The sequence below is a fragment of the Raphanus sativus genome, chromosome 1 (assembly GCF_000801105.2).
Source record: "Raphanus sativus cultivar WK10039 chromosome 1, ASM80110v3, whole genome shotgun sequence".
In the NCBI taxonomy this organism is placed as follows: domain Eukaryota; kingdom Viridiplantae; phylum Streptophyta; class Magnoliopsida; order Brassicales; family Brassicaceae; genus Raphanus; species Raphanus sativus.
This window is the reverse complement of record NC_079511.1, coordinates 1,318,957-1,341,619: the sequence shown is the minus strand read 5'-3', so window position 1 is coordinate 1,341,619 and position 22,663 is coordinate 1,318,957. Positions and strand designations below refer to the sequence as shown.

General features: G+C 32.1%; 4 protein-coding genes across 5 annotated transcripts; all 4 read right to left on the bottom strand.

The window, feature by feature from the left end:
• Positions 1-334: 334 nt before the first annotated feature.
• Positions 335-2,964, bottom strand: LOC108840033 (gibberellin 2-beta-dioxygenase 6). Its single transcript, XM_018612849.2, has 3 exons — positions 2,469-2,964; positions 880-1,222; positions 335-708 (listed from the first exon to the last, which is right to left on the bottom strand). Exons 1-3 carry the CDS (start codon positions 2,867-2,869, stop codon positions 463-465), a joined length of 990 nt encoding a protein of 329 aa, XP_018468351.1. The 5' UTR covers positions 2,870-2,964; the 3' UTR covers positions 335-462.
• Positions 2,965-11,184: 8,220 nt separating this feature from the next.
• On the bottom strand, positions 11,185-13,515 carry LOC108834683 (probable glycerol-3-phosphate acyltransferase 2). Its single transcript, XM_018608037.2, has 2 exons — positions 12,742-13,515; positions 11,185-12,230 (listed from the first exon to the last, which is right to left on the bottom strand). Exons 1-2 carry the CDS (start codon positions 13,438-13,440, stop codon positions 11,346-11,348), a joined length of 1,584 nt encoding a protein of 527 aa, XP_018463539.1. The 5' UTR covers positions 13,441-13,515; the 3' UTR covers positions 11,185-11,345.
• A 2,474-nt stretch (positions 13,516-15,989) lies between these two features.
• Positions 15,990-17,795, bottom strand: LOC108841654 (uncharacterized). Of its 2 annotated transcripts, none has more exons than XM_057003159.1 (4): positions 17,606-17,795; positions 16,617-17,228; positions 16,374-16,521; positions 15,990-16,251 (listed from the first exon to the last, which is right to left on the bottom strand). In XM_057003159.1, exons 2-4 carry the CDS (start codon positions 17,101-17,103, stop codon positions 16,212-16,214), a joined length of 675 nt encoding a protein of 224 aa, XP_056859139.1. In that variant the 5' UTR covers positions 17,104-17,228; positions 17,606-17,795; the 3' UTR covers positions 15,990-16,211. The 2 variants fall into 2 exon arrangements, with proteins under 2 accessions (XP_056859139.1, XP_056859142.1); XM_057003162.1 differs by lacking the exon at positions 17,606-17,795 and adding an exon at positions 17,559-17,581.
• Positions 17,796-18,129: 334 nt separating this feature from the next.
• On the bottom strand, positions 18,130-20,095 carry LOC108806945 (pentatricopeptide repeat-containing protein At1g02370, mitochondrial). The gene is made up of 2 exons (XM_018579512.2): positions 19,743-20,095; positions 18,130-19,505 (listed from the first exon to the last, which is right to left on the bottom strand). Exons 1-2 carry the CDS (start codon positions 20,037-20,039, stop codon positions 18,261-18,263), a joined length of 1,542 nt encoding a protein of 513 aa, XP_018435014.1. The 5' UTR covers positions 20,040-20,095; the 3' UTR covers positions 18,130-18,260.
• Positions 20,096-22,663: the final 2,568 nt, after the last annotated feature.

Genomic DNA, 22,663 nt, shown 5'->3' with positions numbered 1-22,663 from the left:
CCAGCGACTATTATTTTCATGATAGACACGAACACCGCAAAACAGTGCAACAGACTGATTTTTCGTTATAGATTCTACAAGTTAAGTGTTAGTTGCTTATTATGGAGATGGCGGGTATTAGGCTTGCTATTACTAGTCCTTGGTTTTTACATATCTATAACTATTGTCAACTTCTTTAGCGGTAAAGGTTTGAATATGGGGCTTAAGGGAAAGGGTGTACCAGCAGTCTTACCGCATCTTTGCCTCCTTGGTTATAGTATTAGTTATTACCCAAGTACAAAATAAAAAGTAATTGCATATTTGATTTATCAGCTATAAATTAAACGACCAAAAATCTCAGTATTAATTTTCCATTTTTTTGTGTAGAACTATATACATACACATGGTGTCTACTTTTGTATAACAGACCAACAATCATAGTATATTTCTTCAAAACATATGAAATTGTAACTGGTATTAGACTTATGAAGTTTTGAAGAACTCAAGACGAGGGACGCCTAAACGGAGGGAGTATGTAGCTTTTTTGTAGTCGCCCCATGTGAATGCGTTATACCGCCGTGGATTTGCTGGCGATACCATTTCCGGCAACGGTGATATTTTTGCATCTAACGGCGGTGCTGCAAAATACATCGCCGACATTCGAGGCTTCCCTGCCGTGTTCGCCAATACCCTGTGCCTCACGCTAGTGAACCTCCCATTCGTCAATGCCTATAAGTATTAACAAAAGATATGTTAATTTAAGTGGAGGATCTTGGTTTATGATTTAGTTAGGAAACAGTTGCGTGTGATAGATATTAATCTTGTTTTAATAGTGAAAGGCGATCTGACCAAAATTAATCACCTATAAGAATATAATTAGTGTTGATTAAATGTATTTACCTGAAGGCAGTCACCGACCAATACGTAAAAGCATGTAGGGTCAGATGGGACTGGCACCCACAAGCCGTCTTGTGAGCAAATCTCAAGTCCATCTACGTCGTTGGATCTTAACACCGTCAAGATTTGAGGGTCAGAATGCTCGCCGAAGCCTATTTGGCTAACGCCTCTTAGCGCGTACGGTGCAGGTGGATAGAGGTTCAACCGTAGGATTGAGTCGCTACGGACGTCTCTGATAAGCTCGCTCACATCGCTAGATTTATGGCCCCACAGATTCTCGGCCGTCAGATCAATTATCTCACATGCTAGATCTTTAACGGCGTGTATGTAATCATTCGTGGCCGAACTACAAAAGGAAAAAAAAAGACGTGGCAGTCGGTCAGCTAAAACGCTCAACAGTTGATACACAGCAAAAAAAGAAAAGACACGAGATTATGCAGAGGAATGTTCGAAAGTGAGAGGACCCACGATTCTTTATCCTTTTACAAGTTGCAATTTCTTTAAATTGACCAAGAGAAATAAATGACGAGTCAAATATTTGATACTTTGACGTCTCAAAGTGTCTTTGTGTTCATGCACAATCTTCCATTCATTGACCAAGTCTATTCAATTATTGTGACGTGTTCACTCTTTTTTTATTTTCTTATTTAACATATTTTAATCGGTTAAACATACTTCAACCAATAAAATGCAATCTACTATGAAATAATATAGATAATAAAAATAAATATATTATATTAACATTGATGTAATTTTTCTAAAACATTATTTAATATAAGAACTAACAAGAGATCCATGAACGATCTTTAAAAGTGACTCCAAACAAAAGTTTGATTTAAGTATATATCAAAAAGGTGGACTATGCCACCAAATTTGAGAGAAAAAATAGAAAAGTATTTCAATTCACCAACCATGTCGCAATCGGGGTTGCAAAAGCACTTTCGCATTTTTGATAACTTAATTAGCTTAATCTAGGGGAAAAAGGTTGTCCTCCCAATTGTAATCACATACCAATATACTATGAACCGAGAACAAAATCCAACTATTGTAGAGTAATGATTACAACAAATCATCAGGTGAACCGGCACTAGGTTGGTATGATTATTTAATTGTACCAATTAAAATATTAAACTATATAATATGGAAACTATAATGCCAATAAGGAACAAAGACTGATAATAATTGAAAGCCGTGTCTTATGGTCATTATCCAATAGTCGACATTGCATCTCTTTCTCTCTCTTTTTTAGGTAGCTCACAAGTCAGAAGTCACATTGTCACGTAATCCATTTCGATTTCAGTTGGGTCAACTTTGACACACACACACACAGGAACAGATAGAATATAAAAAAAAAAATTTGTTGTAGACGCAATGAAGACTGGCAGCTTCATAGTTGTTATTTTTCTCATGCATCTTTATGTGACTACACATGAGCTTTATAATTTAAAGTAGTTTCAATACGTACGGTATAGGTTTTCACAATGATTATGTCAAAGAAAATACTCTGTAGCTTTATTATTTAAAGTAGTTTGAAGAAGTAAACAAGATTTTTTTTTTGGTAATCAGAAGTAAACAAGATTTGTAATACGCACCTGAACTTGAAGGGATCATCATGTGAGATAGTTTCAGATTTATCTGCGACAGACGTCGGGTTTGCGTGGAGAAGAAGATACTCAAGCTCACCCAAATCTCCATTAAACCCGATGTTCTTGCATCCGTAACCGAATGGACTCGCTGGACCGGCTCGTAGCTTCTCCGATTCTGGTTTATTAAAGAACTCTTGACCTTCATGCTCAAATCTCGATATTATATCTGGTTTAACTCCATGGTTTATCACCTTAAAAAACCCATTAACCTCGCATGCTTTGACAATCTTGTCCGATAGTTTTGACCGGTCGTTCGAAGAGAAATCGATCACCGGAAAGTTATATTCCGGCGAGGCTTTTGCTTTCTTTCCAGTGGGTGGAAACGGTGTTGAAGAAGGCAAAACCATATCCTTTTTATTTTTCAAACAAAAAAAACTTTTGAAATAGAATGTATTAGTACAGAATGAGATCAGGAGATTTTGATTATGAAAGAACAAGAGACGAGGTCAGTATTATATATAGTGTACGCCATTATGGGAAGATGAAAGGTGGAGTTTTAATTATTTTTATTAGTCTTTTCGGGATTTAATTTTTAATGCTACCGTTTCCATACGGTTGACAACTGGGGGAAATTAAAGTAATCGTCTCATCAACATATCGCGTAAGGTGGGCATGTCATCAATGGGGACGGTCGAGTTTTTATAAACAAAATTATTGCCGAGATAAATAAAGCTTGTCTATTTATGAGATTATCCTTTTTTATTTCCATCAAAATGATTTTTTTTTTGGTACGAAGATGTTATAAAAATTAGGCATATAATCAGCTTAGTGTTTTTTCAAGTCTAAGTTAGGTAAACTTGAAATATCTTATTTTGCTCTTTTTATTATTTGTTTCACAACTTGTTATTATTAAATTTGGGTAGATTGAAATTTGGTGATAGCAAAATAGTAGATGTTGATGTTTACTTCTTAAAATAATCTAAAGATTGAGCACTTATTGCCTAAAATTACGTGTTTTGTTAGTCGCAAGTCTCGCGTATTTTTATATATATATATATATATATATATATATATATATATATATATATATATATATATATTCAACTAATATATTTTTCTCATCAAATATACAACAAAATATTTGTATGAATAAAATAATGAGAATGAGCAGTTGGTGATTAATAAAGTAACTATATTATACAATAATAATATTATTGGAGCAAAAATTACTCTATCCTAAAATAAAATAATTTTATTATAAAGTAATTGTTTGATAATAGAGTTATTGTACTCTTTCTCAGTTTTTTAATATAAATCATTTTAGATTTGGACACATATATTATAAAAGTAATTATTGTTTTAAATTTTTTAAACAAAATATCATTAATTGTTTATCTAATCATAATACAACTAATAAAATAGAATACATATCTTACATATCTTACCATTGGTTAATATTAGTTATTAATAAATTTTACATAGAAAAATGAAAACGTCATATAATTTAGGATAATTTTTTTTCTTTCTAAAACGACTTATATTAAAAACGAGAGAACATTATATAAGAAAATATTGTAGAATGTTACCCTGTTACTTTGTTGTTAGAGTAAGAAAATTATATTTTTGGTGCAAATATTAAAATTTATACCATTTTGAGTTTTTACATTGTTGCAAATTAATTTATTACCTAGTAGATGATTACATCTTTCTATATTACACTCTATAGAGTAAATCTGTTATAAACTAATATTATAAGACTAAAAATTATTATATAATAGAGTAGACCTATTTTAATTTAAAATATAGAGAAAATAGTGTTTTATTAAAAATGGTCTTAGGTAGAAGAAACTAGTAACAATCTATAAAATTAGTCACGTGTATCTTGCAAAAACTCTTACTATTGACCATGGTTGATGTATATAAGATTCATGATTTATCATTTGACAAAATTTATAAAATTTTATCAAATTTCAAAAGATTTTTAAAATAGATATATTTTTCTGTTTTATAAAGAGTATCACTTTAGATTTATTTTAAAGAAATATACCGCTCTACATTTTTAATGTAATTTTATATACTAAAATTGTTTTTATTGGGTAGTAACAAATTTTATAGAAATTATTTTATTTATTTAATTATATAGTAAATAAGATGTATTGGTATACTATTTTATATAAAAAAAATTATTCTGCTGAAATGAAATATCTTAAGTGATTTTTTTACGGGAAAAAAAAAAGAGAAAAGAGTATTATTATTATATTTCTTTAGCGAGAGGCGCGTGGAAAAGAGTCACAAGAAAGTGGGAAAAGTGAGAATGGGTGGTCATGTGTAAGGCCGTAATGTCGGCACGTAGTGGGAATGGTCAACCTTGACGGCTCCTATTAGCCGTCCGATTAACTAAAGAATCTGTTTTCATTCCCATATTTGTCCCAACTCTGTATCAATACTTTGCACCTATAAAAAAAAAAGAATCCCGACTCTGTATCAATACTTTGCACCTACCCATTTACTGTATTATTCATTACTATCTATTGTGACTAGATATAGCCACTGATTGAATAATAACATAGTATTTAACTATTTATAATTTGCTTCTTATTTCACAAAGATATCTGATTTATGAGAATATCTGAAATTTCCTTTTAATATTTACGAATATCTACAGATATTTAAAGATATTTCATCTACTTTATTTAATACAAGTAAATCTAGAAAACAAATATCAATTTATCTTTTAAAAATATCTTTTACATAATAAACATATAAAGTAAAAACTTAATGAAACTATATGTTTTATAAATTTTTAAAAATAATATTTTTTTATAAAAAGATGTTTTTAGAAAATTATAGTTTTGTATAAATATTTATATTCTTTTCTTTTTTTAATTTGATATATATCAACTTTTGAAATAAGATTTATTAAATTATATGTTAAATAAAAATTATATAATATTATACATTTAAATTATATATTTAATCATATACATCTATTTGTTTAAAAGTGGAGTAGATCGAATATCCATCTCTAATTTTTTTAGTAATTATGATTTATTTAGCTTTTTACGGATATTAGTTTTTATTACTCCACATTTACTTTTTTTTTGAATTTTTACGGATATCCGCATTTTTCGGATCGACGAATAACGATTTAAATCAAATTTAACAGATAAAATGTCTGGTACCAATTGTGACACCATCTACTAAAAAGACGTTTTGATATTTACTTCATTTTTTTCTATCTTTGAAAAAATGGTTGGTTTATTTTTATACAACAATAAATTTATAATTCCGATAGATAAATAAAATGTAAACGATACATCAAATATATGACATTATAAATTTGTATCGTTTATGTTTAGCTTTTCTCTGTGGTATTGTTTCGTTTGTGTTTAACAAAAAGATTGTGTCGCTTAATCTAATAGTATGTCACATGTCAAACAAATTACCGTTTTCATAATGCTGTTTTGATGTTAGTTGATTAGGTTCACGGTAACTCGAATTGGAAAAACATACTTGAACAAGTAAAATGTTAATGGATAATTTCGAATCATTTCAATTCATTTGAATATTTACTAATACTATAAAGGAAGGATGGGCCGGAGGAAAGTTGACCAGAGGCAGGATGGATCAATGGAACATGGCATCTGACATATTAGCCGACATTATCCCATGAATGAAACATACATATCGGTTATCAAACCTAACTCGTATTTAAAAATAGTGACAATTTTAAAAACCAGTTATGATAATTTATTATACACATTTGTTTAACGTATAAATACGCATATCTTAAATTAATTCTGAGCTTAAAGTGGACAGTTGGTCACCCAACTCCTAGACAACCAATTAACTACTCCCTCTGTTTTTTAAAAATAGATGTTTTAGAAAAATAAATTGTTTCACAAAGATGTATTTTTTATGTTTCCTATACAAAAATTGCAAATTTCAATAAAATTGATTGAATTTATTGAAAGACTATTGGTTAAAATGCATTGGAATTTGATAATTTCTAAAAATGATGTATAATCAATGTGTTTTCTTAATATGTGTGAAAACACCAAAACATACATCTTAAAAAACAGAGGGAGTAATACTCTTTCCATTGTAAAAAAAAATCATATTTAATAGAAAAAATCATATTTAAAAAATCGTTTCAGAAGACACATTTTCACTTTTAATGTACTATTAATTTTTTTTTAAAATATATTATTTGTTGAATTTCTATTGGCTAAAAATTATGAAAATTTGTTGTTTACAACATTTACGATCACACTTTAATATGTTTTCTTAGTATATGTGAAAATATAAAATATGTATCTTTTTGAAACAGATAAAATATTATTTTATTTTTAATTTGAATGTTTTATAATTCTGATATAAAACTTAAGTATCAGGATTGGTAAATTATGTGGAATGAAGTACTCATTTAAATATTATACTCCTATATATTAACAAACCCATCGGATACTACGATGTGATAAAAATAAGTTAAAATGGTTATCTTAGTAATATCTAATATTACATTATTACATTCTATGAAAATACTTAATTTAAGAAGAACCTGCATGCAGCATGCATTGAGAAATTAGTATTAATTAAATGGGTTTCTTAGACCGTAATTTGGGGTAATATGTTGGAAAATGAGTTATGATTGTGTGAACAATGCAAATTATGCAATTGAATAATTTCTTAAGTTTTTTTTTAAAACAATGCAATTGAAAATATTGTGTTATGACTGTAACTAAATTATTTGAATTGTGGCATGTATATAGAGGGAAAACAACACACGACATAAGCTACAAAAGGCAAATGGGATGGCACATGCGTGATGCGTGGGAATGGAGTGAGCAAACGGCCGTTGGAATATTTTGGTCGTTGAAATGCTATTTCCTCCCTTCTAAAAATGGAATAAATTATTATCCTTATACTATTATTATAACAAACTTTGAGACAAGACGACATATATATATAGTCAACAGTTTGTGTCCGACATAGTGTCATGAAATTAATATGGGTAATAGAAGAACATGATATGACCGCCAGTAACTACGTATATATACAGTTATATACACACTATATAATCATAAAATACTTTGTATTTAATTACTGGTGTGGCTATATTAGCATTACCGAAAAATAAGTTATTAGTTAAAATGGATTTGTAATATTGTAACATGATAATATGATTAGAGGTTTGTTATTAAAGAGTGGAACTATATATGTTAACTAGATACCTAGAGTATACTAAAGGACACAAAATTCTAGCAGTTAATGAGTTGATAACTTAATATATACTATTGATATTTAATACCCTGATTGGCAAAATAGATGATAAAGCATTAGCAATATGCCATAGAAGTAATATGCTTCAGAAACTGTATGTTTTTGTTAAACTGTTTAATAATTGATTGGTATAGCAGTATGAACATACTATTTAAAATTATTATAAAAGTAAGTATTTTCTCCATTACGAAAGTAAAATTTTGTAGATTTTATTCTTGTTCTACAAAGATAGATTTTCTATATATTTAAGGTAATTTGTATACTTTTGAAAAACATTAATTGTAAATATTTGAATTGATTAAATTTATTAGTAGATACTTATTAGAAGATATATAGAAAAATAAATAGTAAGTTAAGTTGTAAACATTTATTATATTCTTAATAAACGTGAAAACTCTAAAAAAATCTTATTTCGGGAACATAGGTAGTATATAATATTTAATATATTTATTTATAATGAATATATTTATAATATATATATATATATATATTAATATATAAAAACAAAAGATAGATAATTAATTTATTTTTATTTACTAATTTCAAATTTATGTTTATATCGAAAGTATTATTTAAAAAACAATTAAAATGTTTATTTAAAAGTAATATTTTACATTTAAAATATAACATAATTAATATAATTGAATTATATTTTAAATGTGAAATATTATTTTTCAAAAAAAAAATATTTATACTGTAAATTTTTTTTTGACAAACTATAAATTTATTTTAAAAATCAAATTTTCATTTTTGAGATATAAAAATAATTTTATGATATTATTAAATAAAATAAATGAACTAATTATATATTTTTCTTAAATTTATAAATTATAAATACAAGTGATCTTCCAAAACTTCATATGAGATCATTTGTTAGAGAGCATTTGAAAAACATTAGCATCTAGCATTTATTGTTATTCGATTTCTTTTCCTGATTAATGCATATTATTTAAACTTACATCTTATGAATTGACTGATATCAATAATAAGTAAGTCAATACGAATTTTAGGTATGATCACACAAATGTCCAACCATAATATAAAAGAAGAGATAACGATAGATTCACTTGATCATCTATATTATCAACCTTATTTAACATGTGAGAGTTAATATTGGGTTCATGCATAAAACCGTAAGTTGGAAGTAATAGCTTAAACTGTCGTGCGTTTTTAGGATGTCAAATATATTTCTTAACAACGATGCATCACATCATACACGAAAGCTCCACATCATCCAAAAGCAGTGGTGGATAGCTATTGAGCGCCGTCAGATTAGATTCGGGCTTCAGCAATGCCTATTTGCCAATCCTTGTTATTATCATTTTATTCAGTTGGAGTTCTAAAGATAATTATTTTATTTTTAATACTTATATCAAAATTATTTATTTTCCTCTCCATATTTTAATTTTATATCTAATTAATTATCAAAGACAATATTGATTTTGTTGTTTCGAATAACTATGTTATAACGTGGATATTCATATCTCATACTGATACTAGCTTTTTCAAAGTTAAAAAAATATATTATCATATATTATCTGTTTTTCTATTAATATTTTTAGATTTTAATTTTGTTTCATTATAAATATTATTTCACATTTTTGTCATTATTATTTATATTATAATGTACATTTAAAATAATTTTTACATTTATTTTTTTAGTTCATCATCTAACAAAATCAAATAAAAGTACATACTTCCTCCGTTTCGATTTAATTGTCGTTGTAGGAAAAAAATTTCGTTTCAAAATAAATGTCGTTTTAGAGTTTTAATACAAAATTTATTAAAAAGATTCTCCATTTTATTTTTCTATTGGTTGAAATGTGGTTAGATCTATATGTAATTGTGTTTTTATCTTGAAAATATACAAAATCATATGTTTTCTTAATTTATGTGCATAAACCTAAAACGACAATTAAAATGAAACGAAAAGAGTATTAGTTAAAGGCGAAACAGAAAAGTAAATATTTTTTAATATGCGTAAACACTTCAAATATTTTTTAATATGGATTCAGTTGTATTAAATGTATTTCATTGCTGAAAACATAGGATGTTAGCACCAGAGGTAGCAAGTTTCAACGAATTTGAAATTGTCCCGTCTCCTACTTAGAAGTCAGAGCCAATAAGTCGTTTAGGACTTTGACTTGGCAATTCTTAAGGATAGCTCACACTTGGACAACGAATGGTAACTTTAAGGCATGTATTCGCACCCGTTTTTGGTTGAAGTCACCAGTCTGGTTTTATAGGCAATTAGACTAAGGCCCAAAGTGCCAAACCAAATACTAGACTCGATTTAGTTGAAAACCAAAATGCCAAACCAAACACTAGACAAAGGCCCTAAATTCTAACTACTCATCAGTCTTCACTATATAGTAGTATTTACAAACGAAATTTAGGTGACGTTTTATTTTTCTGGATATTAAGATACTTCTACACGATTTTCGTAAGTTATCGCAAGTATTCATGAAAAGTTTTTAACTTCTAAATCACCGTATATTGCTGAGTACTCCATCTGTACTCCATATATTTCATTTTAATTATCATTTAAGCTTTATAAAAATAATTTTAAAAATAATTTTACTTATCGTTTAAGCTTTATAAAAATAATTTTTAAAATAAAACATCATTATTTATTCATTTAACCATATTTCAACTAATAAAAAGAATTAGAATAATATTCGACCAATAAAAATAAACTATAAGAATAATTAATAATTTTTACATTAAAATTTCAAAACGATACTTAATTTGAAATGAAAAATTTTACTCTACAATAATAGTTAAATTCAAACGAAAGAATAATTTTTGTCACCGCACAATTTTGTTGGTTAAGAAAACAATTTTGTAAAGTATTATTTCTGATTTCGTATGAAAATATTATTCATTTTAAATATATTCATTCAACGAAATTAATTAACTAATCAATCAAAGATCGACGAAGCATTAAACGTAGTTAGGTAGGAAGATGCGTAGGGTTCACCACCTAATTATCGGCATGAGTCCCATTCATGTAATATCCGTAATTTTTAGTACACACTACATTTTATAAACGTTTCTTCTAACAATTTACAACTGCAAGATCGTTAGTTGACGAATCATTTCGTCCATAAGTCGTTATCCCCGGTTCCAAGGTTAACGCGTGCTCAATTATCCTTTTATCCTAATCCATCTATCCTAATCCTAGGATCGTTATCGTGTATTACATAGTCGGACGCCTGTCCTGATTAATGTCTTTAAATGGTTTTCAGAATATATTTTTTTAACTAATAATATATTCTTTATATTAATAGAGAAATATTTGAAAAATTATAACCTCTAATTTATAGTAATTAAAAAAGTGCTATGTTGAGTTGTCACATAATTGAACTGTTAATTCTTTTTATGTGGCGGTTTGAAAATTAATTGAAAATTTTTGAAATATTTTTTTTTAGAACATAGATTGATTTGAACGGAGGGAGTATATAGTACATAATGTACATATATATGTATTAATCACACAAAAAGATTGCTACAATGTAGAAAATAAAATTACTAAAAATATAAAGCATTTTGGCCACACAGAGAAACGCCGTGATTAATAGATAATCAACTCCAAATCATTTATTTTTTGTCGACCACTCCATTATTACCAGCCAAGATTAAGTATTTATCTCTTCTCGTGAGGTTGGTACACTCAAACCCCAAGGCTTTCCCGATCTCGTGCTGCACGTGATTAGCCACATCAAACTTAGATTTACCATCATCTGGATCTTGACACGTTGACGAGCCACCTCGAAAGACAGGATCAAGTAATCTGACGGTGTATAAAGGGTAAGGATTCAAGAGGAAGAAAATCGGATCAAAGGCCTTAAGACCACTAGCCGTCGTGCCATGGAAGTAAGTGACGTGCGAGTCAATAGCAACCGGAACGATGGAGTCACTAACCTCTGCAAAAAGTGGACTAAACCGAAGCAAATATGGCTCTCTACACGTAGTCCCTTCGGGACAAACCACTAAATCTCCCTGGCTCAGCAATCTTTCCATGGCTAGCCCATCTTGGACACGATCACGAGTCAATCTTACAGTCGTGATGGGAGCTAAAAGCTCAGATAATCTGCTTAGGCTATAGGTAACGGCTTTGATATTTGTCTTTCTTAGAGCGTATGAAATGTAAAGTGGGTCTAGTAACGTTCTATGGTTGCACACGAAGAGACAACCTTTTTTTTGGTCGGGCGAAATAAGGTCGTTGTTGACGGTGAGGGTAAGACGGAGACCGGAGAAGGCAAGGAAAGGAATGGCAAAGGAGTAAGGAAGGTTTAAGCCGGCGACAAGTCTTGCGGTGGCTAAGACGGCGGAAAATGGTGCCCACATGAATAATGCGAGTGTGTTTATAGGTGTTGGCCTAATGGCTAAACGACCGTCGTGGAAAATCAATGGTTTAGGGTATTGATTTCGTGGTAAGGTTTGCCAACTTTTCTTGTCAGAGTTTCTGACAAAGTAGATCTCCTGTTTACGAAAAAAATCACAAGGATTAGAGAAGATTATTATAATAAATCTGTATCAGTTTAAGTGAACATCTATGTATGAAAATTAGTCTGAGAAACAAGTTATTATAGTCTATTGTTTGCATTAAATGCATCAGAACTTATTCATTGACTTTTTTTCTTTCCATAGGGTTTAAATTTTGCATCTTACATAACCTTTTTTAGTTTCCAAGAAAATCAATGCATCTCTCTGTTCGTTCAAAAAGCCACATTTAAAACCAACGGAATTCTATTGGGAAATTATATAAATAGTAAAATTTATTATCGAGTTCCTAGACATCGGAAAACCCCAATAGGCTGGTTTAAAATTTTTAACTTAAAAAAAAAAATTAAAAAAACAGTTACGTTACGTCTGTTTTACTTACATAAGACCATTGTCGGATCCAAAGCCTCTTTTACAACTACCAAAAGTTCCAAAAAACAACTATTGAAATTAAAATATTTTTTACACATATCGAAATATGAGAATTTACCTGGCAAAATTGAGAGAATAAAGGTCGGTGACTTGGGAAATTATAGGAAGTGATTCCAATGACATGACCACTACTTAGTTTCTCTTCCTGAACTGATTTACCAAAGGAAAACTCATGCTTTTTCTTATCCTCCATGATGCCTGAGTAGTATCCCCCGATCATTTTCATCTCTCTCCCGACCACAACTTCAATCCCCAAGTAATCACCCAAGAACCCATCAATCATCACTTGTGGCAAATCACTCACACCAACTCTCTTGCCTCCTCTCTTCAAAACCTCGAACATCTCGAGCCCAACATCTTCTAGAAAATACTTAGGCAAAACAGATTTCCCGACAAGAAATTTTTCTTTTTTAATCCCAAAGAAGCTCACCATCGCCATGGTCTTCATGCCCATTTCGTAGCTCATCAAATCTATAAATGGATAGAGAATGAAGAGAAGAAATGACCTTATTACCCCTCCAGCTTCAAAAGCTACAAGCATGAAGTAAGGGAACAAGGTGTTTGATTTGAGTAGAGCTCCTTCAACGTTAAATACCAACGTGTGATGTGATAAGTCGTGTGCTTGGTGTAGGCCGTGATGAGAAGGGCTTTTTTGGTGTTTTTGTTTAGGGTTACGATGAAACCAACGCCGGAGAATAAAAAACCGGTAGAAGAACAAGAAAAGACCTTGGAAAATCGAGACCTTATTACCGGACATGGTTTTGACTTTTTTCGTTACTTATTACTTAGATGAAGTTGCTGGATTCTAGACTCTGCATGTCTAGAGAAACAGCAGGGGGTGGCATTTATAGAATGAGTTCATGACGTAAATACCCTGAGAATGTATGTGGTATTTACGAGGGATGCCATTGATGTTAGTTCCACTTCTTCTTTACCGTACACCTCGCATGAATACAAGGAATGATGTGAATGGTAATATCTGAAAAGTATACGTGCGCGTCGATATATTGCTCCGTTTTCATTCCAAACTTCGTAACTGAATTATTCGATTACAAATTTAGTTTATTTTCAAATATGTTTTTATTCCTCTTTTCTATCTTTCATAGTGTTTTTGATTAGAGTTGTTAAATCTCTAGTTAGTAAGCCGCATCTCAGTAAACTGTCTAAAGAAACAGATTACTTTGTATCATCAATTACATCAAATAACAATTATTTTTAAAATACCAAAAAAACATCGTACAGGGAAATCCAAAAAAAGGAAAAACATATTTCGTCTGATTTGCTAGTAATAGAACACTAGGAATAACAATCACAACCGACGTACATGCTTTTTTGCAAGCTATGTTCTAGATTGTTTACTTATATATTTTGTCCATTATGTTTCATATATATAAGTATGTGCGTGGATAACAATCTATAATAAGACAAGTCAAAGTTTGTGTCCGAACTAATACTCCATCAATTTCGCAATCAAGTCTTTTTGTTTCAGACATTTCGTTTCAATACACCCCCTTAGTTTTATATAGTTCCTTCTAATTTTTCGATCACTGTAGGCTGTTGAGATACAGCCACTTGATCAACGTCATTAATCACTTGCGAGTTGTTCTCTTTCAAGTGGTCAAGTTTCTGAAACAAATTCAGTATATCTTTCTATTCCAGCTTTCGAATTATACAAGATCCTCACAACCTTCTGATATTGTTTTGCAAGACATAAAAAATGGTTTTCACGAGATGTTCGAGTAAATAATGTGATCAATTCAGGAGGCCAAGAACTTATACGAATTATTAATCAATTAACTAAATTATAGCTTAAATATGGATCCTTAAGGACATATTACAGGTTCAAGATAAATCAGATAGACGAAGCTTTGAGAGTTTAATCCAAAAATGAGAAAATAGGGAAATACTCCCTCTGTTTCTAAATAATATATGTTTTGAGATTTTCACACTTTTTAATAAAACATATTAAAATTTACTTATTAGTGCATAGTTTTTTGTTATTTTATATTTCCTATATTTCTAAACCAATAAAATTTCAAGAAATGCAATTAATGTTTTTGAGATTCACAATTATTCATAATTAGTTGACAAAAATTACATTGAAAATATGAAAAATACATCTTTTTGAAACAAAAAAAATTCCTAAAACATACATCTTTAAAAAACAGAGGGAGTATACAAAGACTACATGTATGGATTTAACATGCATGTTTTAAAAAAGTAGAAAAAGTTGTAATAAATGCGCTGGTTTTATGTCTAAAGAAACAGCAGAGTCAATGATGTATGACGGATATCTAATCTATTTATGCAGAGTCTCCAATATTATCACTAGCAAATAAGACAACCAACCACTGACAAATGGTACGTACTGAGTTTAACCGACTATAAGTTTATAGCGATTAACAAATCGTGCGGTGTTGTCCGTCACCGCAGGACGCGGATCTCTCTGTCTCTCATTATGTACAACCCACGTCAAATGGTATATTCGACTTGAGTACTTGTGTTCGTTTTATTCTCTCGACTTTTTCCCGTATATTCAATCAAAGTCTAATCATTGTTATCAAGAGTCTCTTGTCACCATAACATCTATCTAAACACGAAAATGAGAATACCAGATAGAGTATTAAAAAAAAACTACAAACGAAAACATGCACGTCGGTTGTGATTGTTATTATCAGCAACTCAAACAGTTTAATAACAAAAGTTTTTACGGTCCTTTCTTTAACAAAATCAGTGTGTTCGTCTTATATGGTATATTGATGGAAGTGGAGCCAACACGTGTACGTAATGTAAAGTTACTTTTCGGTAGGTAGTGTACATGTATAATGGTTACGGTTCAAAAGAACTTTCTAGTTCTCTTTGAAGATATATATTGTACATTACCAACCGATCGAAAGTTCCCGAATTTTACATAATATTAGAGGACTAGACGTGTTGGTTCCATTTCCATCAATATTATCAAATACGACGAAAAAAAATTATTTCGTGTGGGTTGTAATCACACTCAATCGATATTATCAGATAGGAAGAAAAAGTCATTTTGTGTGGGTTGCAATCACTTGATGGTTAAGTGAATTTTAATATATGCAGTTATTACGTCTGTCGGATATACTTATTGTGTTAGATGTCGATATTGTGATAAGACTATCAGACGTTGTAGAATATAATTGGCAGATAAATCATTTTCGCATCTTTGTGCATTTTTTCTGTGATATTTTGTAAGGTCGATAACAAGCTCTCCATCAAATTTTATGTCATTAATAAATACCCCAATCACGTAATTTTCTCGTTGCCCACGATCACTAATTGATGAAAAAACAACAGGCCCAGGCTAGATTGATGGGTTCAAGTTACATCATCATCATTATTTAGAACGCAGTCGTTTTACAAGACCTAACTTCGACAGAGAGACACAGTTAACAACACAGATATACAAAGGGGACAAGACAGGAACAAAACTCGAAACAAGGAGAGACTAATACCAAACACAGAAGACGCTTCTCGGTGACATGACATGTCATCTCATCTCTAGTCTTCTTCTGCACCCGAAACTCGCTTCCTCGCGTATCTAAATATCACGCAGATTCATTGAGAAAAAGCGTTAGAAACATTGTTCACATTATTGAGATTGACAATTAAGAATGTCAGCTATATATAAAAGGGAAAACACTGTTTGATCCTCCTCCTCACCTGTACGAGGTGATAGGGCTGGGATCGGTTTGCTCAACGGGAGCAAAATCATTGTAGAACTGAACTGAGATCAGTTGGTTGTTGTTAGGTGAACCAATTGGCGCAGGTGAGTTGTCTGAACTCATAGTCATATTGCCTGCAAACAATCCTGCAAAAAAAGAGTGGAGTTTGAAGACATTATTTTTCTTTTGGTAAAATAGAAACAGAGTAAAACTCTGTTTTTATATCTAAAGAAAATGGTACCTTGAAAGAGTAGAAAGGCGAAGAACAGAAACGAAACTACAACTGAGAAGATGCTAAAGCATGAATAAGGGGATGATGATGAAGAAGAAGACTTGGCTGCTTTGATTCTTCTAAGTGAATTTTTCATCCTCTCAATCCTGGCACGCTTTCTCATGGCGAGCTCCGCAATTTCCTTCATCACCTTATGGTCATTAGCAGTGAAAGAAGGGCCTTTTGGAGGTCTAGGCGGCTTCGAAGCCTTTCTCGACTTCTTAACTTTTTTAACAATATCATTGCTTTTTCCACCAGAAAGATGTAAACTCTGGCTGCTTGTTTCTGTTCCCATCAGGGGATAGTTTAGATCATCATCATCCTCAGTCTTTTCAGACACACCGAAGTTCACCGGTTCGCTCCGGACCCCACTAACAGTAGTATCTGATGTGGATTCTTGGGTGGCATGAGCTAATCCAGCTTCGATGTCTTGTTCTCCTGAAACCAATTGAACCATCCTACTAACAGTACGTTTCTTCCCGAAGTGCCTACTAATGAAACGCCCACAAAAAGCAAAAGCTGATCCAGCCCTTTACTTCCTTCCCCTCAGGATATAGCTTGCAAAATACTTCCTTTAACGTCCTAGAGCATGAAACAGGTCATAAGAGATAGTATTACAACACAAATCATTCTCAGAACAATACAGAGCAATGCCCAATTTTGGTTTTTCATAAACCATAACTCAGAAGACAACATTTTCAAATCATTCTTATGATATACATAGTCACAAAGTCGCGGCATTTGATTGTCAAAAAGTCAGGCGAATCGAGAACAAGTGTGGCTCAAGAGAGAATGCAGAAACAAAACCCAAATAAAGCCCTAAAGCTAATCAAAGATACATGCTTTGAGAGTGAAACTCGGCAAACAAAAAGTAATCACAGAAAGTTCTCTAACGGAGTAGCAAAATCAAACCTTTTCGTTACCAACGAAATACTGAAATTAAGAGAGTTCTCGCAAACCTGGAATTTAGGGTTCTTGAGTGGTTGAAAATCTGAATTGAATTTTGCCCCCTTTTGATCTGTATAAATAAAACAGAAAAGCTAAAAACTAATGTTTTATTTTTGTTATTCCGCCGAACGAATCGATTAAGACCAGATACATACAGACGTGCCAGCTTGTTTTTCACTACACGCCCCCTTCCTTTTTGTCCTTTCTCTTTCTTTTTACCAATCACTATTGGGGATAATAATGCCTTTATTCTCTCAAAATAGTATATTATCTATCACTGATCTGCATAAACAATAGATTCCAAAGCAGTTTCTAAACATTTACTAAAAATTGTAAAAATATTTTAACTGTTTTCAACTGTCACATTCTAAACATTTTGATTTAGTTATCTCTTTTATGGATAAATGTAAAATCTTCTTTGTTTAAAAAAGGTAAACTGTGTGAGAGATTTAACTTTTTTTTTTAAATATACATTTTCAGTCGTTGGTGGCACTACTAACAATAACATGAATCATGGGGGGTGATAAATCCACAATTAGGAAACGGATTAGGTCGGTTATTGGATTTGGTTAAACAAAACACAATCTCAAGAAGCTTAAAACTCATAAATAAAAGAGACACATAACACTCCGAGTATTATCCACCAAATTACTGCAGGTTTAGTTTTTAAGGACAAACCGTTTCGAGCAAGTCTTGTATCTCCTCGCTCACTTCAATCTGCTGTCGGAACAATCTCTCACGCATATCCGGACAAGTCTTCTCAGCTGCTGCGTAAGTCTTTATAAGAAGACTCGCACTTTCAGAGTCGAGAGGTCTCCACTTGGACAAGATCCTGCACAGCTCCTCTGCTCCATCCACATCCTTGGCTTTCTCAAAGCCAAGGAAAAACAAGCTCACCAGCTCCGAGCTCCAGCTCCACTCGTCGTCTCTCTTCTCTTCCAGATCACAAGCCGCTGCTTCCAAATGCTTCATCGCCGAATCAACGTCACCCTTCTCCAACAGATGAACCATCAGAAGCTGTCTCGACTTCGAAAAAGGCCCTTCGCACTTCTTCACTGCGTTATCAAGAATCGCTTCTGCTTCTTGATACATATCTCTTTTTAGATAAGCGTTGATTGCTATATTCGCCAGCCTCGTATCGTAAGCGTAGCATCTCGATTCCCACTCTGCGAAGACCTTCTTAACACCATCTACGTCCCCGAGCTTACTCAGAGCTTGCAACATAACAAGGTAGCTCATGTTGTTGACCTCAGGACGAGCCTTCTTCAGCGACTCCCAAACCCGTTCGACCTCGGAAGCCTTGGAGATTCCAGCGTACAGGCTGATGAGGAAATGGTGCGCGTCTCGGTTGTTAGGATTCATCTTCTCCTCCATGGTTCTCAGAGCCGACTCCGCCTTCTCGTGAAGACCAGCTTTGGTGTAGATCCCAGCAAGGCTAGAGAAAGTGTTCCAAGTGGTTTTAGCTTCGCTGTCTTTCCCCATCTCATCAATCACCTTCTCTAACCCTTCCGAGTCGTTCAAGCTTCCGCAGCTCTGCATCCATATAGAGTAAGTGATCCCACATGGAGATATCTCCCTCTGTTTCATCGCGTCGACCAAAAGAGGAACCTTCTCCGGCTGACCCAACCGCATGTACATGGACATCATGTTGTTAAAAGGTAACGAGTTGTTAACGAAGCTGAGCTCGTCCATTTTCTCGAAATGAGATTTTGCTTTCTCTTCCTTGAGTTCCACGCAGTAACAGTTCATGAGCGCTCCGTAAGTAGACTGATGATTCTTTGTACAAGGGTCTAAACCGTTGAAGTAGCTCTCGGCTGCTTCTAAGCCTTTAGTCTTTGCGATTAGATCTAAACGAATTGCGTGATCGGCGATGGATAGTGTCATCTTCCTCATCTCCATCCAATCAAAAATCTGAAAAAATTAACATCCAAAAATGAATTAAAAATCTAATAAATTTCTTCTCTCCATCAACTCAAAACTCCTAAAGATCAAAACTTTATGATGATGATAACAGATGAGAGAGACATAGAGCTGAAAATTAACATCCAAATATGAATTAAAAAATGTAATCTTTCTTCTCTCAATCAATTCAAAAACTCATAAAGCTCGAAACTTTATGATGATAACAGATCAGAGAGAGAGAGAGACCTCGAGGGCGTGTTGATGGCGACGGAACTTGCGGAGGTCTTTAGCGCAGCGAAAGAGATCGTCTTTTCTGACCGGAGTGCCTTCCATGATGAAATGATTCAACGTCTGCGTCACTGTCCCTCCCGTGAAACTCAGCTTCGACAGCTTCTTGTACATCTCTCGCTGCATTGACGCCGCCGTCGGAGGAGAAGAAGAAGAAGAAACAGAGGCTTCGACGGCGCCGGCCGGAGAGAAAAGGGTTGCGCAGAACCTCTTCCCGAGGCGGGAGCCGGAGGCTATCAGACTGCGGAAGTTCATCTTTCTTACAGTTAAAAGAAATGGAAATGTCAAAACGCCTTTGGTCTCTAAGCTGTCGAGAGATGTTGAGGGAAGGAGGATGTGGCTGTAGGGTTTAAGGATGAAACTTCATGTCGTTTAAACTATTCAAAGATGGCATGTAGTTTAGAAAAATAATAGAATTGGTGTCGTTTTGAGTAGTTAGAAACTGTCTGTTGTCGGCGTGCATTTTGTATTCTCAAAGGATTACTACATTAACAAATATCTCCTTATTTTCTTTTTAATATTTTTTTTTCTTTCATTTTCGAAAAACATTGTGACTTAAGATTACACTAGTCCTTATTTTTTTGTAACTGTACACTAATCCTTATTTGCAGTTACATACTTCCCCTGTTTCATTTTTCAAAGATGTTTAAGATTTTTTTTTTCAGTTAGAGTGATCATGTTCTCAAATTAACGTATAAACATAATGTAATTTTCATGTTTTTATTGGTTAAGTTATTTATAGAAATTGTTTTCTTATTCAAACAAAATAAATTGAATAAAATTTAGTAATTTTTAATTGATATGCAAGACTTTAAATATCACATATTTTGAAATAGAAAAACTACTAGCTAATTAGCAATTACAACATACCTATCAAAATACAAAATCATGTTGTTTTATTTATTTTGCCGCTAATACCGACAAATGCTGCATTTACAGGTGGTACGGTTCTTGACATTTTACAACAATCACAAAACAATGTAAACCGATTTATACCAGCTCTAAACCTTTCAAAATTGAAAGCTTTTTCTAACTAACATTTGCAATTGTGAGAAAATAAATACAAATATTTATTTAAAACTATATAAATATAAAATATTTCATTATTTTAAAAAATTGAAATTACAAAATACTAATACATATCGGTATTTGTGAGGACAAGATAGCTGTGTTCAAACCCATTCAAGAAGAAACTATCCATAATGCTGGAAAGAACAAGGGTTAAAAATCTGATCGAGAAGTTGCAGCGTTCATTTTAGATCATCCAGCACAAAAAGGGGGAAAAGGATTCGGAAGTGTACCAGCTACAAGCTTTGCGCGTGCCATATACACTAATGGAAAAACAGCAGATTGGGAGATGGGTTCGCTTCAGCAATACGTCCCGAATCAAGAGTGGAAACGAAAGCCAAAGGTGTTTTTTACTATTGAGTTTGCTTGATATGCGCTTCGAAAATAATGATAGGCATGATGGAAACATCTTGAATTCACATACAGATGGGGGAAGGTTAATCCCAATTGATCATGGTGAATGATTTCCTCCAGAGGTATGAAGTATTTTAATCCCAGAGGTATGAAACATCCTGAATTCACATACAGATGGGGGAAGGTTAATCCCAATTGATCATGGTGAATGCTTTCCTCCAGAGGTATGAAGTATTTTAATTTTTTGTTTTCATTTTATCATCATTCAATCTAACACTTTAGAGGAAATATTTTGATTTTATATTGTAAGATATTCTTGATGGTAAAATGAATAATGTAGTTTCCATCTTTGTATTTTTAGTGGAACAACTACAGCTTTAATTGGACAACATGGGCTCAAGAAGAAATTTCCTATTCATATTATATGGTAGATTATGTGGAGAGCCTAGATGTGAACAATGATCTCAATACTTTGAGGCAAAATGGGATAGAGTTGGGAGCGAGGTCTGAATTTATCTACAAAGTTCAAAACAAAGTTCTCAAAGCATGTATATTTGGTGGATACACTCTAAAAGAGATTGGAAATTTCATGAAAGAAGTATATGGCAGAAAAAAAGGATAGTCCAAGAACAAGATGTTATGAACTGCTTGAGTGGTCTACCAGAAGCTAAAGTAATGAAGAGACTCAGCAACTAGAGTTAGTTCACGAGAAGACAAAGAGTGCACAAAGAGTGCACTTGATTACAATAGCGGTATGTGTTTGTGTTATTACAAGTTTTCTTTTATGTTCTCCTAAAATTTTAAAAGACTCTTGTTTTGTTTTTGTGATGTTGTAGTTTGGCTGAGGAAGATTTGAAGGGTTCGACATCAACGTCTCGATGGAAGTAAAACGTCTCATGTTATCTTGTTTGATTCTCTTAGAGAGAAAAATAGTGGAGAAAGTTTGGAGAATGTATCTCAAGTCTAAAATTTGGTATGTTTTGTTATTTGTAGTTTATGATTGACTTTGTTTTACTATCTTGACTGATTATGTACTATGTTATGAGGTTACATTGTAAAAGTTAATTTGGATTTTGAGTAGACTATCTTTATGATTTGAATTTGGTTATATTATGTTCGGTTAACTACAAAGTCAAGCTATATGACTGCGAAGAGAGTAACTAAACTAAATGAGTAGATTATTTTTAAGAGTTGGTGTTTTGTTTCAATCAAATTTAAGAGTCTATGATTTAAATGACATTTTCCATGGAATAAATGGAATTTGGATCAATGGATAAAACGGAATGGAATAGTGATATTTGAAAAATTAAAGGCATGATATATGTATTTGTTTAGTAATTATATTTGAATTATCCCATCCATTAATTTTTTTCATTCCTCTTTTTAGTCATGATGAATGATATTTAACATGACTCACAATTTTTTTTTCCATTTATCCCACAAAAAGATGTGAAATT